The 16947-nt window shown below is 38.3% G+C and overlaps 2 protein-coding genes across 4 annotated transcripts in view; one reads left to right on the top strand and one right to left on the bottom strand.

Moving 5' to 3' along the window:
* Positions 1 to 1211: 1211 nt before the first annotated feature.
* LOC306845344 (glucoside xylosyltransferase 2-like) lies at positions 1212 to 15597 on the bottom strand. Of its 2 annotated transcripts, XM_079378078.1 has the most exons (7): positions 15158 to 15577; positions 9605 to 9800; positions 7063 to 7194; positions 6718 to 6969; positions 5739 to 5862; positions 4723 to 4895; positions 1212 to 3040 (listed from the first exon to the last, which is right to left on the bottom strand). In XM_079378078.1, exons 1-7 carry the CDS (start codon positions 15424 to 15426, stop codon positions 2861 to 2863), a joined length of 1326 nt encoding a protein of 441 aa, XP_079234204.1. In that variant the 5' UTR covers positions 15427 to 15577; the 3' UTR covers positions 1212 to 2860. The 2 variants fall into 2 exon arrangements, with proteins under 2 accessions (XP_079234204.1, XP_079234205.1); XM_079378079.1 differs by lacking the exon at positions 9605 to 9800 and having other exon boundaries at positions 15158 to 15597.
* A 641-nt stretch (positions 15598 to 16238) lies between these two features.
* Positions 16239 to 16947, top strand: part of LOC306844991 (protein SHQ1 homolog) — a 39187-nt gene continuing 38478 nt past the window's right edge. The window contains exon 1 of one of the 2 annotated variants that reach the window (XM_079377468.1): positions 16239 to 16346. The gene's annotated coding sequence lies outside the window, so the exon portion shown is untranslated. The remainder of the gene's footprint in view (positions 16347 to 16947) is intronic. The other variant, XM_079377469.1, reaches the window with a different exon arrangement.

The following is a 16947-nucleotide window of genomic DNA, read 5'->3' as shown; positions in this document are numbered from 1 at the left end:
AGGTTTTGAAACACGGCCTGAATAGTCTTGACTGGATATTATATAGCCTATTTATAATTGAACGCTCATCTTCATGTTTATTTAAAAGCAAGTATGTCATCTCAATTTGAACCTACTTAGTGTAAAATGTCTGGTCTGTTGTTTTCTCCACCTACAAAATGTACTGTAGCAACCAGACCAAAATACCAAACTATCTAATATTATAATGTATAACAATGTTTGTAATTTAGAGTATTAAAACGTTCTTAATAAGACTAATTATGAAGAGTTGCCTGAGAAAATACTGTCGGAGCATCATTAAGTTGTATTACGGAAATATATTTTTATAATAGATACAGCGGTGGCCAAAATGATTAGAACACCAGTATTTTCACCAGCTAAAAATGGTTTTAAAGGGACAGTTCACCCAAAAATGAAAATTCTGTCATCATTTACTCACCCTCAAGTAGTTCCAAAGCTGTATGAATTTCTTTGTTCTGCCGAACACAAAGGAAGATATTTTCAAGAAAGTTTGTAACCAGGCTGTTTTGGGGCACAGTTGACTTCCATAGTAGGAAAAAAATACTATGGAAGTCAATGGTGCCCCAGAACTGTTCTGTTTCCCACATTCTCCAGAATATCTTCCTTTGTGTTCAGCAGAACAAAGATATTCATACAGCTTTGGAACTACTTGAGGGTGAGTAAATGATGACAGAATTTTCATTTTTGGGTGAACTATCCCTTTAAGTCCGTTATAGGAAATACAAGTTTACATTTCAAAACATTCATTTTGCCATTAACTGTAATAATCCAGATTTTTGATTGCTCAAGGAGTCAGACAACAGCCAGTGCTCCACACAGAGCTCTCTGGGGCCAGTTGCATAAACTTAGCCACCATGTGAAGACTGTGCCTTAAGAACTAGTTTGACCAACTAGCACTTGCCAAGGGATAATCTTACTTTCCCAATACAAATAAGACCAATCTACCTTTTCATAACTGAATTAAAAAAGTTATGACCAGTCTTGAAGAAATTAGGTGACTAACTTTTTAAGACTACTCTAAACAGTTTATGCAACCGGCCCCTGATCTCATCATTATCCAGTCTGTCTGGAACGACATGAAAAAAACAGAACAAACGGAGACAGACTAAATCCAGAAGAATCGTGGCAACGTCTCCTTTTGGCCACCACTATAAATATAATGCAAAAATAATTGTGAGACAAAGCTAAATCAATATTAAATGGATATTTATTTATTACATTTCTCACATACACACTTTTGTATAAAACGGACAATAATACATACAATGTAAGACATTCAGAAAGACAGAAAAGCAGACTGGATACAATGGACATCGCTGGTGCATCTCTTCACACAGAGATAACATGAGATGTATAAGAGTCTCCTGAGTTTCCAGTTGATGAAATGCCATCACTGATCCCAGACCAGTGACAGGAGGCTGGAAACGGTCACACATATAATTAAGCACATTGTGCTAAAGAACATATCAAATCACACATCACACATTCTTGCTTTCTATATGACGTTCACACAGAAGCAGTCAACAAATTAACAGGTGGCGGTGGTTGCATAAAATTAAAATGATTTCAGACTTAAGAAATGGGTAAACTGATCATACTGGGTGCAAAGTTTGTTTTGTTAAACTAATTTCGCCATTTTTTCCCTTAGATTTAATTTTCTCCAAATTCAGCATTTATTACAAAGTGCACTTAACTGTAAACTGTACATATGTTGTATGGTTTTATAGTTTTGTTTTTATGTATATAATACTGTTATGATGTACAAACCCTTCTAATCGGCACATATGATTTATTTTAAATGATCACATTAGTTCAATCCCACTGTGGCAGAAAGTCAAACTCCTAACAAACACAGGGTAAAACAACAAAAAAATTTCTTTGAACTTGACTGGACTGAATATTGCTAAAAATACTTTAACACTTGGACCTTTTGCCTAACTCTCACAAACTGTTGCAGATTACCTTAAAAAAAAAAAAAAAACTTCCACCACAAATTCAACATCAAATTCATTATGTCCATCAGAATAGGCTTGTCATATCAATATACAGGACAATAGACTTAATTGTAATTCTCACAAAAGACCAAAGGTTTCCTCATGAAATTCTCTATATATATTAAAATTCAAATCCCAATGACAACATTCCAACATCAGGCCCCTTTCTATTCTAACTAACAAGTCATCTTCAATGTAAACAGTGTGAACATCCACCATTAGGACTGTGCTTAAACTAAATGTACATCTTACTGAGCTCTACAGGCTAGTTCTCTTTGGTTGTTTCTGCGTGCTACATTCATTTTTGTGGCTTGAAAGCAAGGCCTTACCTCATGCTATTAAGCAGCAGAATGCACAAACAAATTGGTGCAGCCACTTAAAATACAAGAATTAGATAAAGTGAGACACAAATGCTCCAATTGTGTAATACTAGACATAATGAACTAGATGCTGAAAAATGGTACAATACAGTTGTAAATAAACAGCTCGGAATCCATATTTTTGGATTGGCTAAAAACAGCTTTGCCAATTAGTCTCTCATGTTCTTTCAGGAACATTCAAGTGGTTGGTTACCCACAGTTGGAGACACTCAATGCGTCTGCTCACTACTCTCTCTCAAGAGTTTTGATGGTTTCGCTAGTTGCTGCATTGCTGTTTCCATCCAGCAGACCAAAACGTCTGCTCAAAAGAAACTGTTCTAGCTTGGATCTCATGAAGCTCATACTGTGCCCAATGGACCAAATGTAGCTTGCCTCTGGCATTGCTCGTCTTCGAAGAAAAAGATCGCTCTGATCCAAGCAGCAGGCCGAGATTCTTCCTTGATACTGAAACACAGTCGAGGCTCATTACTCGCGTGGCAGTCGGACACGGCGCACCACTTTTTTTTCATAAACAGCCCTCATGGTCTTCTCGATCTGTTTGAGGAACACTTGTGGTATCCTTCCACAAAGGGTGTTAACTGTGTCTAGGAACTTAGTCTGAAGAGGGTAAAATAAAGACTGGAACAAGTTCTCCTCAAAAGGATACTGAAAAAGAAGATGAAATACATTACATTTCAAAGTGTTCAAGGAACTGCTTTGGTTTATTTGTTGAGGCACAATGAATAAGGTCCACATTTCATATCTGACTGAATTCTGAACAGCAGAGGGCCCATGTGACTCAACCATACAAAAGGCTTCCTCTTGAAGAGACACTTTCCTGCTATTAGCCTTCAAGGAGAGATTCAAGGAGACTGCACTCTGAATGCACAATGCAACACTTCTATTTATTCTCACATGATTCAACACCCTCAGGATTTGCTTTGTTAGCCCTGAAAATTAAAAAGTGGACTGGCAAAGCGAAGACAAATGGATTACACTTCTTAAGCGTACAATCTTTGAAAAAAATTAGTCAAACAACTAGGCTTTTACATTTTATGAAAAACAGTGATTGTGTGCCAGGGCGTTGCTATGTGGTTGGTAGGGTGTTCTCGCATGTTTTTAGTGTGGTGCTATGGGGGTGTTTTGTGTCCAGTTTATTACATAAATGTGTGTGCCGTTCAAAAGTTTTGAATCAGTAAGATTTTTTAATGGAGTCTCTTATGCTAATCAAGGATGTATTTATTTGATCAAAAAAAAAAAAAAAAAAAAAAAAAAAAAAAAAAAAAAAAAACTGTAATATTGCGAAATATTACAATTTCTAATTTTAATACACTTTAAAATAGAATTTATTTCTGAATTTTCATCAGCCATTACTCCAGTCTTCAGTGTCACATGATCCTTCAGAAACCATTCTAATATGCTGATTTATTATCAGTTTTGAAACTGTGCTGCTTAATATTATTTTTTGGAACCTGTGATATATTTTCTTTGATTCTTTAATGAATAAAAAGTTACAAAGAACATCATTTATTCAAAATTAATTAAAGTCTTTACTTTCACTTTTTATCCATTTAACACAACCTTGCTGAATAAAAGTATTAATTTCTTTAAAAAAAAGAAAAAAAAAGTACTGACCCCAAACTTTTGAATAGCAGTGTATATTGCTACACAACTTTTTAACTTTTTATAAAAAAATCCTGAAAAAAAGTATCACAGGTCCCAAAAAATATTAAGCAGCACAACTGTTTCCAACACTGATTATAAAATAAAAATATTAGAATAATCTCTGAAGGATCATACGACACTGAAGACTGAAGTAATGATGCTGAAAATGCAGCTCTGCTTCACAGGAATAAATTATATTTTAAAATATATTAAAACAGAAAACTGTGCTGTATGTCGTCAACATGGATAATAAGAAAAATTTCTTGAGCATCAAATCAGAAACATTTGAGGGGGAAAAAAAACTTGTCACTGAGCCACATATTTAATGCTAGTATGCATAACATAAGGTGTCTTTACACTGAATTTTGAGCAGGCACAGAGCAGCCTTAACTCTGCTGTGTAAAGGCGCAATTCTACATAAATGCCAGATTCTGAAATTGGCCTGCTCTGACCTGCCCCACACCCTAGTATCAAAAGTATACAGTTATAATTGCTGTGGAAATGCATTTATGCCACCTCTATGCAGCATTAAACAGTCTGGGTAAAACCACCTAAATGCCACTTCAGAAGCTCTTCTGTGCCACCTTCACAGTGTAAATTTGACAACATATTACTATCAGTCAAATAGACATTCTATTATTTTTATCATACAGTTTTCTCCTGAAGAGACAGTGGCAGCTCACCTCATGTATGGCATCATACACGACTCTGAAGGCGGGCTGCTTCTCGTCATGGTACACACCACGGTTACCATGAAGAATAGACACCCCCTCCTCCTCCGCAGCCTTGCAGTTGCTTCCATACATGCAGTGATCTGGCCTGTAGTTCCACTGGCATGGGAATATGTACAGACACTCTGCAGACACAAAGACAAATATTCAACATTTTATACAAAATGCGCTTAGTGTCTTCATTTTTGTTTGTGGTTGGTCTAATCTTTTGGACCAGTTCCATTAGAGTTGTCAAACAAACACTATGCTTGCCAAGTGTCTCACCAATTCAGAGACCTTAATAACTGCACCTGCCAGTATCTGTCACACCTGTTCCAGTCAATAGAAGTATTTACCTACACAAAAGAGCCTTATCTCTATAAAAACCAGATAAAACGACAACTTTCAGGAGGGCTAGGAAAGAGAGAGCTGAAAAAAAAAAAAAAAAAACACTTTTCCTGTGACACATCAGGTCTTTTTGATTTTCTGAGAAAATAAATACATAGAAGCTGTCTTCTTGTTCTGCACTAGAAATAGCAAACACAGTTGGAAAGTTTAGTTAAGAGGTTCATGATACAATGCTGCAAGGGCTTCACAAGTAACATAAGTAAAACTGCTTTTCAAATTGGATTTAAGCCTCCAGCAAAAAACATAATTAAACTAGTGCTATAACACTCTAGAGTGCAAAACAACAAAAATAAAGAAAGTAGACAGGTTCCTATGCCAGTTTCAAAGATGCACTCTGAAAACTTCTCTTATGTTTGGGTAAGAAATGGTTTCTTATTTTTTAAGGTTCAGTAATGGTATCAGGTGGTGATACTTTCATATAACCACCATGTTACATGTGCAAGAACATGATAATACTGCATATTTTGATATTGACCACAGTATGTACAGAGTCCTTTTGATCGTAGCATTGTCATGATGGTATATGTCTGAAAAAAGTATTTTGAAATATACCATGGCACATGGCCCAAAATGTCTTGTACCTGGATTGTAGTGGAAGATGATGTTGAGGAGGTCTTGGTCTCCCCATGTGATGTGGTTCTTGTATTTCTGATAGAGAGGGTGAAGCAGATTTTCCCATGACAGACCGCTGGCGATCATGCTGTTCTGTAAAATCAATAGTGGCAGGTTATTTTCCTCAACAGTGAGTCTGGCAGCCACTTTTCAGACAGCTGTTGATATGGAAATTGAGGTTTTTTTTTCAAAAGAAGAAATTTCTTTTTTGTCTCCTCAGACAGCCTTGAAAATGTGCTTGGGTTGGAAATTACACTTCTAGCTGAGTTACAGAAATATGTTAATCCAGGCTGCTGTCACCCACTCGCTCTCGACGGATGGCAATCAGTAGACTTCCATCACTGCCTACTAAAAACAGCCCGAGGTTAAAGGGGTTTAAGTGCGCAAAGAAACCTCAGAAGACATCTGAACGCCAAAGCCTCAGCCCACTACCGAGAGATATAAACCACACAAGGAAGACACTGGCAATATCTAGTAATAATCAAGCACAAAAATACAGTAAAGCAAAAATGTGAAATCTAAAATATTCAGTATTTAAAAGAGATGCACCAATATTAAAATTCTAGATGATACTGATGATAATTAAGTTATACAACCAATAAATGGAAGACATTCAAACTTTTATTATGTCGAAATAAATAAAAAATAAAGCACAAAAACTATAATCAGTCATTTGCTAGAACAACAATATGAGGCATAGTATAAAAATAGATATTTATTTTAAAATTAGCTACAGATTATATTTCAAAGTGTTATTAATTATTAGTGTTTTAATAAGTTTAAATATCGGCTGATATTAATAAATTAAAAATATGTCTAATATTAGCTGAAAACTGGTACTGATTCATGCGTCTTCTAGTGTTTGAACTTTAAAATGTTCTGATTCTGGACCTCTGACGTTTGGGTAAGTGAATGCAAAAAATTCAGGCCAACTCTATTGTTCCTCACCCTGAACAGAGTGCTCCGAATCCTTGTGAGGTTCATTAGCATGACCCCTGAATTGACCCCTGTGACTCCATAAAAGGGGTGTCTTGCGAAGCGGCTATACCAGCCGATCCTAGGGATCTCGTGCTCTGGGGCCATGGCAGCTAGCTGAGTGCTGTTGAAAGCCTTCAGAAACTTCCAGATGTCATCCATAGGCCGGAGAAAGAGAACATCTGTGTCCACATACAACAGCGAGTCCACGTCTTTCAGGATAACCTGATATCAGAGGAAATACTTGGTTACAGTCGGTGTGGTGAGGTGGAAAACAAACAAATGAAAAGAGAACATTAAGCAGCGGCAGGAACCTACGGGAAGAAACAGCCTCTGGGCAGCACACGGCTTGAAGAGTTTCTTCCATTCGTCTGCATTCCCCACAGAGAAGGTGATTGGATATATGCTGTAGTGAAACCTGGAGGACACCGTCTGAGGCCACTGACTGAACTGTGAGAGGAAATTGAAAGAATCAGTCAATGTCATGGCTGTCAGTCTTCAGTAAACCGCACATCTATTGCTTACAGGTGACAGCAAAGACAAATTAGTGAGGAAACCTATACCAATTCTTCAAAAAAAGCAACATTTTGTAATATTTGTAAGAATTGCAATTTATAGAATGCCATTTTGTTGCATGGGTGAGTCCCAAAGATGCCTACCCATATTGTTAGACATGACACGGTTTTAATATCTTGATCAATTTCCCCCGCTTTCTGCTTTGGCAAGAACCTGTGCACAATTTAATGTTTTTTTTTTTTTGCACAAATTGCACAAAAATAACAAATTTAGTTATTTTGGATTTATTATATCAAGGTAAAGAATAAACCACCTTTGGTTCATGCAGGCTTTACATCACAACCTAGACTTTACATTAAGCATTAAGAGACAATCCAATACAGTACTAAAACTGGTGTCCGATTGGGTGTCCAATCCTGCTCGTGGATGGCCAACGTGCTGCATAGTTTAGCTCTGACTTCAATTAAACACACCTGAACCAAAGTAATCAAGGTTTTCAGGATTGCTACAATATTACGGGAGATTGACAGACGGATCGGTGCATCTTCTGCAGTAATGCGGTCGATGTACCGGTCTGTCGTGGTGAAGAAAGAGCTGAGCCGCAAGGCGAAGCTCTCGATTTACCGCTCAATCTACGTTCCTACTCTCACCTATGGTCATGAGCTTTGGGTCATGACCGAAAGGACAAGATCCCGGATACAGGCGGCTGAAATGAGCTTTCTCCGCAGGGTGGCTGGGCGATCCCTTAGAGATAGGGTGAGAAGCTCGGTCACTCGGGAGGAGCTCAGAGTAGAGCCGCTGCTCCTTCACATTGAGAGGGGTCAGCTGAGGTGGCTCGGGCATCTGTTCCGGATGCCTCCTGGACGCCTTCCTGGGAAGGTGTTCCGGGCGCGTCCCACTGGGAGGAGACCCCGGGGAAGACCTAGGACATGCTGGAGAGACTATGTCTCCCGGCTGGCCTGGGAACGCCTCGGTGTCCCCCCGGAAGAGCTGGAGGAAGTGTCTAGGGAGAGGGAAGTCTGGGCATCTCTGCTTAGACTGCTGCCCCCGCGACCCGGCCCCGGATAAGCGGAAGAAGATGGATGGATGGATGGCTACAATATTACAGGTAGGTATGATGGGACAGGATTGAACACCCCTGTTGTACACAATGGCAAAAACAAAAAAAACAACCAAAAAGATTTGTATTAATATCACCAAAAACTGCAAAGGCCAAGCAATATGCAAAATTATTCAGAATCAGAAAACGTTTTCAAAATGCAACGCATGAACCAAACTCTGGGTAAATAAAAATTAATACAAATAATACATTATTATTATTAGCCATAATACCAATTGACAATATTTTATTGTAAATTTAATTTGAATTAAATTTATATTTAACTCTTTAAATTTGTGTAAATGCATGTCAACATCAAAACACATTTAAAGCATTTTTTCCATTATTCTCATCTAGCATTATTTTTTCCAGCCGTCCACGACCCCATTAGAACAGACCTTCAATCCATTTTTGGGTCATAACCCACCAGTTAAGAACTAACCGGTTTATAATATCCTGCTGACAGCCAAATAACAACTGCTGAAAAGACTACAGAAAAATAGTGAGGAAACCTTTTGAATAACAAACATGACATTGCATTCCTTCTCTATTGCTCTTCAAAGCCTTCAGTTTCTTTATCTCCAGCAATACGGTGCAGGACTAGATCAAGATCAGTTCTAGGCCAGAGGGCACTTCTCAAAAAACAACGGCTGTCTAAGCGTAAAAAAACTATGTACTGCTATTTTCAACAACAGTCCCTTTGTGGAGAGAAACACTGCAAACGATTAGGACTGTGAAGAAAGAACACTCTACTAGAAACCAAATAATGTGTTAAGAGCAAGAGATCGATAGATGTATGCACAGAGGTTTCTCACATTACCTTTCTTACCAGACTGGTTTTCAGGGTTAGTCTGACATTGTCTGAGGGTTACCACAAACCACTAGTACAATAAAACTGACAGTCAGGATTTCTGTCAAAGGCCTGTTTAAATACAATAAGACATCTTGGGTGCAAATTGTATAGCCAGTTACTAAGTATGTAAAAAGACATTCATCATAATAATCGATTAGAATTAAGAACTGCAGAGATTAAATAGCTGAGAGATGTTCTTTTCAGTAGGAACTAAAATTCAGTTACCAATTACACTGCTTTTCTGAGAATAAACATATCTCTTAGATAAGTATAGATACCCAAATCACATCACCGTTTAATGTAGGTCACCATTCTGCTAGACATTACCATCACTGCCAAAACACCTCAGGTAGCCACAGAAAAGATGAAAGAATCATGGGACACGCTCTCACCCCTTTTTCAAACTGTTCGCCCAAGTCCTTCTCTGCAAAGATGTGAAATTTGATCTTCTTTATGCTGAAGAGCAGTGCTGATTTCACCATGTTGAGCGTTTCATCTAGACGGTTCCCACAAGCCACCACTGCCAGGTGCATGACATCCTCTGCTTGTGTGACCTTTGACCCAGGCCGCCCCACCTCACTTTTCTGCCTAGAGGTAAAGAAAAAAACTCTTAAATCCATCAAAACTCATCCAAACTGTGACATCAACAACAGAAACATCTGGTAGGAATCAGCTAGGTCAAACCATGAGACGACACACTGGTGAAATATTCCTTATGCTGCACACGGTTCCTCTGGCACATTGAGAACCTCATTTAAATGATTCAAGGGTAAACAATTCGGAGTCAGAGTCAGACCAGCTTGATGAGAGTACACAAGGGCAAACTTAATTTAATAAAAATTATTTGTATTAAAGATCATTCAAATTAATTAAAGATGTCACCTGTAGAACTGTTTCGTCTTTATATTTCAAATAAATTAATACTTTGAAGACAACAGGAGACGAGTAGCACTCTTGTTCGCCATGACCCGGTGTTTCACTTGAATACACATTTCCTTGTCTTGAGTCACCAAAACATAATTGTTATTGGTGTGGTGTTTGCTTTTGTGATTCATGTTGAGTCTCCATCACTCCAGGGAAGTAAGCTCTCTAAACCTCTAAGCTCTACCCAAGAGACGACCTCTGGGGAAAAAAGTCCTCCATTTATCCAAGGCTTTGGCGGAGGAAACAAATTCATACCGCAAGAAATGCGTGCAGCCTTTCAGACAGACATCAAAGAGCTTCCATTAAGCCAAGGACGTGCAAACACTCTTGCTCTTATTTCAAGTGAACCACAGACCTTGATATGAAGTGAAATAAAGAATAGGAAAAACACGGAAACACCTTGGGCTTTTGACAAAAGGGAACAAGGGATATTTTCAGACCTGAAAGTTCATTTTCTGATTTTTCTGACTAGTATCTCAAACGACTACGAGAATCTGCTTTGATGGCTGTGGTTTCCTGTGGAAAAAGCTTCCCTTGTTTACAGCACTGCAAATTCAGCAACAGGAATTGCATCAATGGTCTGATTGAATGATATCAAACGATTTATTCTTTTCATTTTTTTCAATCATTTGTCCAACACTGAGAGGCATTTACGCTTTGATCATGACACAGAGAGCATATGACCAACACTCTACTGAATTTGGTACCATTTTTAATGAGACTCTGAGCTTATAAAAATTCTTGCAGTCTGAGTGGACACATCTGGAAACATTTAGACTCTGAGAAGGCGATTAAATAATGCACTCCTTATTGAGCAATAGTTCCTAAAACAGTTTTAAGGCTGATACTGACGAGTCCTTGTTGAGCAATACAACCGATCACAGATAAGTGAAACAGACTAGCAATATCAAATCAACTTAAAAGCGACGCAAAAAATGAAAAAAATTAAACGGGGTGAATTTCTATTGTGTATTTGAAGGTGGAACTTCATTTTGAACTATAAATATGTCTCTTCCCTTAAGTTTTGACTTGTTAGCGTCATTTATTCAAGAACAATCTGTGAGCAAATAATTCATTAAATCAGTTTTATATTTGAATGGATTCAAATTAGTGCAACGATTTGTGCAAAAAATGGCTTTAATTCTTACATAAATGAGGTGCACAATTAATTATGCAACATCAACAAAAGTAACTTTGCTATTACTGTCATTGATACTTGTCGTATTTATAATCAGTGCCAACAGTATTCATTGTTTGTGCACTGCTTACTTTAGTTTTTTTGAAAAATGTAATAAAGTAACTTCACAACTGTAATTGCTTTAATATTTTGTGAAGCAGGCAAATGTTTTTCATCCAATTATCTGTCCCACTGGACGGCATGGCATGAACAGAAAATTAGAATAAGCTGGCATAAAGCAGATCTGTAATGTGCACGACGCACAAACCACCAAAGCTTCACACAATCCTACAATTCAGCATGAAGTCCAGCATAATTTCAATTCATCTTAGGCAAATAAATCTTAGGCTAAAACACTCCAAATAAGCATATTTAGAACGAATATGATGGCTGATTCAATCCAGGCCTGCAAGGCTGCGTGCATGGAATTCAGTCTGTGCTTTTTCTAGAGTTATGCAGCGCACTCCATAAACTATGTCCAAATTATTAGCACTTTTCCCCTCTTCTGAATGTCTGCATGCCTGTCCTGGCAGAGCCAGCTGTTCCATGGCACTCTGACTTTAAAACCTGAAGTGAAACGTTTAGAGTGCTCCAGGCTAGAAGATAAAGATCGCAGGGGAGGAATCAACATATTGAGAGGCACGAGTGACAATGGAGAGATATCTGTGTTCCGTGTAGAAACTGTGATAAAGAGAGAGAAAGACACACACAAATGGAGGGTTCTCATTCCTCCGTGACATGTTTATGGCTTCATATAATGTAGCTGCCACACGGCAGTTGCCTCCAGTCATAGCTGCATTACAGATGACAGAGCGAGCTATTCGTTTGACAGTTAGTAGACACTTATTCCTAGGTGCTGCAGGAACGTGTGCAGCTGTGTTTTGCGGTTTTGGCAGAGGTGACACAGCAGAGGTGTTATAAGCACTCAGCTTTCCAGTAAAGCAGGTTCTTTTGGAAAACGGTGCGAAAGAAACATGAATGTACAGCTGCACGTTTGTTACCTCAGCATAATTTTACTTAGTTGTATTAAAATAAATAATCTGTCATCATTTACCCACCATCATGTCATTACAAACCTGTATGACTTGATCTATGGAATAAAATAAGATATTTAGAAAAATGCCTACACAATCAAATGGCGCTTTTCCACTGCACGGTACAGTTCGGTACGGTTCACTTTTGGGGGGTTTTCCACTGGGTACAGTACCTGGTGCCTGGTACTTTTTTTAGTACCACCTAGGCCGAGGTTCCAAGCGAACTGTACCGTTACCAAAATGTGACATGTAAACTCTGCTGATCACTCATTGGCCGGAGAAAATCGTCACTGCCTGTGTCATTGAACCTGCGGCACGAGACACAACAGACCCGCTAGATTTAAATCAGCACAGCCAGCAAAGGGTCGAACGCAACTGTTTTGAATCAGCGCACCTTTCTTTTAACAACCAAAAAATGGCTGTTTCGTTGTCTGTTGAGGAAGTACAGACTGTCTCTCATTGATAGCTGAGGTGCAGATCCAGCGAGAGCTTGATGGCACGACCCGGAATTAAAAAGTTTTTCAGGAGTCACAGCAGTAGAGGCAGCGCAACACGTGAATAATCCCGCCCACTCTAAAGCGGTACTAAACTGCAGCTGATCGGAGTCGTACCACGCAGTGGAAAAGCGTCAAAAGTCAATAACGGTCAATATTATTTCGATTAAAACAGTGCAGTGATGTATTTTTGTTGGCCAACATGGAAGATCACATCACCCTGGTTGCCTCGACAAAAACCCAATAAATTTTTCCATTGTGATATTGTTTCTTACATGTTATGTAACTTATGTTTATAAAAATTTAAAGACTTTCACAAATTTAAGCCTAAATTCAATACCCAAAGGTAAAAAGCTAAACGTAGGCAATAAATGAAGTACGTCATGACCACATGACTTCAATCAGCATTGTTTACGTTCAGGAAAGTATTCTTGTAGCTACACAAAATTGAAGTTGAGCCACTGATGTCACATTGCAGTTGCATTGCGGTCTCTGCAGTGTCAGAAAGCTCTCGGATTTCATAAACAATATTAATTTGTGTTCTGAAGATGAACAAATGTCAGATTTGAAACGACATGAGGCTGAGCAATTAATGACAGAATTTTCATTTTGGGGTGAACTATCCCTTTAAGTACACAAAGGAATTTTCATTTGTTGGTGATCTATTCTTTTTATAAGTCGTGACGTATTGTCAAGTATGGTGACAATAGTCGTGGTACCTCAGTTGTGGTATTGAGGGTGGAGAGAGCGCTGTACATTCCCTCCCCCCACCTACAATTCCTGCCGGCCGGGGGCTCGAACTCGCAACCTTTCGATTACGAGTCCGACTCTCTAACCATTAGGCCACGACTTCCCCCGACATAATACAACCTTAGCTAATAATAAAACAGAAAAATTAGAGATTGGGATCAAAAGGTTTGTGTTTGTTAGAGCCCTCGGGACAAAACAGACCTTCCAGGCCCCCCTGTACGTGATGAAACGTATCATCAGGGACACATTTGTGTGTTTTGCAGCAACAAGGCAGGAAGCACGTCTGGAGGATGCACTTAAAGTAAAAACGTGCGGAAGAGTTAATCACTTCCACATAAAACAACAGGTCATACGATACAAGACGGCTTTGCCCCTCCTCCTTCCTCTGCGGAGATGGATAAGGAGCCAGGAATTAAACATGTAGAGCGTTTTCCAAATCAGACCCTCTCATCCCTCCTGTTTGCACGGTGGATCCATTTAACTAATTTCGTTGGCCCTTTGCATTGTGGGTTTATCAGCAGAGAGCAGTCACAGGGGTGTGGACATCAAGACGGATCACTGCTGGAAACTCAACAGGAGGGTCAAAGGGTTGAGATATCTCACAAATGCAATTAGTGGCGTTTATGTGAAGCTGTCAGAGGGGCGATAACATATGCTTGCTGAAAGAATACAAGCAATGAATATTAAACTCAACCTCAGTGCAGGATTGATTTTACACTATTAAAAAGACATCTGGCTATAGTTGGCCTACCTTGACATTATTGGTTTTACACTATCAAAATACTGACACAAATGAACCAATCTCCAGTTCACGTAAAGGATGAATGTGACAGCTCCTTTTAATTACGTCTCGGAAAGGGCTGATCATCTTGATGAATAAACTACTTCATCCTCCACTCACAAGGGAGCGTGTACATTCACTCAGCACAACCAATCATTGATTTTGTCCTCTGTTGAGACCCTTTGGGAACGAGGCAACTGCATTCAAGGTGACCTTTTTAATAAAGCCATAATGAAAATACAATTGAGATAATCGTGGCTGAGATGCACACAGCGGGCTCTTGGACTCGGCTTTGCAGCATGTGCAACGCACACTGGTCTCTGATAAGATTTAAGACATTAATGCATAGTAATCTGGATGAGGATAGTGCAAAAATTGTGCCATGCATGGTTTCCTTCTTGTTACATTAAGATTGCACAATCAGTGCAAGACATTCTTGCCTAAATCTCCATTGTCAAAGCAGGCTTTTGACAGCAATGTCTGGTTGGATTGGCTGTGCTGACACTCGGGAAAGATCAGTGATTTATGGATTGGTATTAAATCATGTGTTTGCATTGATTTGCAAATCACACTGAGGTCATAAACGCCCTTGAGAAACTAAAGCACTGATCATGTGCACAGAAGGGAGTTGAAAGGATGCCTATATATCAACTTTAGTACGAGGAAAAACTGCATTATATTTTATATTATATTCAGCTTGAACACAAACTGGAACACATATTTATACATCCAGCTTTGATCAAACTGGTTGTTGTTAATGATGTTGCACTTGAAGAATTTCCTACCGAGTCTTTGCGTTGACATCCCCTCCTCCTCTGCTGCTCAACTTCGGCTCTTTGCGGATTAGTTTCGGTGGTTTTTGTGGCTTTTCGTTGGTTTGTTTCGCTTCTTTCGGCGGTGCTACATCCTCGATATGATTGAAGGATTGAAAATGTTTTTCTTTCGCAACTTCGTTCAGCGGCGGCTCGTCCGCAGCGTTCCCCCCGAAAAAGTACAAAAGTAGAAAAACTCCGAAACATACCGCGATCGCCACAATCTTGCAGTGGATCCTCATGGTGAAAAAGTCTTCCGTCCGCTTGGAAATGTTTTAACCATGGCTCTGGTTAAAACATGGGGACATATTTGTAGTGTGCAGCCATACTTCTTCATTTGTACTGTGATGATGAAGACGATGCTGTTCAGCTTAGCGCCGATATAACACAAGTAAATGAATCTCTGAAGGCGGACCTTACACGCTTTACCGTAATCCTTATAATAGCTCTGGCTGCCGTCAGGAAAGAAGCGCTGTACCAAAAAAGAAATGATATTATAATATAATTGATCAATTATTATATGTCTTAATTATCATTATAATATTTAATTCAAATACTTTAATGGTGTAGATTTTTATTTTACATAATTATTATGTTTGTCGATATGAAACATTATATTTGTTTATATTCATCATATCACATTATTATATTATATTAATAATATAATATTAATTAATATTACTATATATTATAGCTTTGTCTGGCTGCTAGCAGGAGGATAATAACAGTGTCTGACATAATAATCTTATTTTTATATATTACAGTATAGTATGTTCATTCTATAATGCTATTGGTTTATGCTCCTGATCAATTAAATAATAATAATCTGCTGAAGGATTTGTTCAAGCCATAAAAAAATGTTAGTTTTTTTTTTCATTTTTCGTATTATTAACTTGTAGAAATCCAATTTGACAGCAGTTACTATGTGTACACAATACTGATTTATTGGATTGGATTAATAAATATTTGAATTTACATTAATGTATTTAATCATCTTTATCAAGGAAATTGAGTGTGAAATCCAAGCGAGTTTGTAGTCCTCCTTATATGTGTCATTACGGTAAAACATGGCCAGTGGAGAAAGCAGGAAGCAGTCCATGTGCTGCATATGTGTTACTGATGTTGTTTAGCGCATGGAAGGCTTCACAGAATAGGCCTGAAGGTATCATATTTGTTTTATAATGTTTGCCATTGCCTTATTTAAATCGTACTATATAATTTGAAAACGTGAAAGTGTTAAATAGTGCATGGAGCATGTCCTGTCTGTTTTATGTTGGCGTAAACAAACAACATCAACAGACTTCTGACAGCTTCTTAACTGCGTTGGGCTTTAGTTATCACTTGGTACATTATTTTAGGTTTGGTTTTATCCTGCGTGCACCTGTCATATTGGTGTAGCGAATTTGGTTACTTGGAAGACGTTTAACGAGGTGTTTTTTCTTCAGTCCTCGGTATTTTAAGAATGTGTCTTAAACTGCTCAATAACAGTGTTGTATTGAATTAGAGTAAAGTGTAATTTGAAACTAATCACATTTCAAGGTTTATAATGGGCTAGTTGGCAAATGGTTTCTGTCTCATCGAGTTCAAATTGAGTAGCCACAAGGTGGAGTTGTAAGCTGCCCTATTTTTCTGCTCTTCAAATATCTATTTGACTTAATTTCCACTTCATATTACATTGGCAAGTACCTGGTTTTCTGTTTAGAAGCAACTTTCAGAGATTTGCCCATGAGAACTTACTGTATGATATCTGTAATTAGTAATGA

This window comes from Barbus barbus (assembly GCF_936440315.1).
Source record: "Barbus barbus genome assembly, chromosome: 25".
Lineage (NCBI taxonomy): Eukaryota > Metazoa > Chordata > Actinopteri > Cypriniformes > Cyprinidae > Barbus > Barbus barbus.
Note: the sequence above shows the minus strand (reverse complement) of the source record. Positions and strands in the feature narration are given on the sequence as shown.

What these genes read in the sequence shown, in the direction of transcription:
- LOC306845344 (XM_079378078.1), bottom strand. Translation starts at nt 15,426, where the DNA reads ATGAGGATCCACTGCAAGATTGTGGCGATCGCGGTATGTTTCGGAGTT. An exon ending in GCGAACAGTTTGAAAAAGGG is followed by an intron (nt 7,195 to 9,604) that starts GTGAGAGCGTGT and finishes TTCCTCTCACAG; the next exon opens with TTCAGTCAGTGGCCTCAGAC. An exon ending in TTCGGAGCACTCTGTTCAGG is followed by an intron (nt 5,863 to 6,717) that starts GTGAGGAACAAT and finishes TTGATTTTACAG; the next exon opens with AACAGCATGATCGCCAGCGG.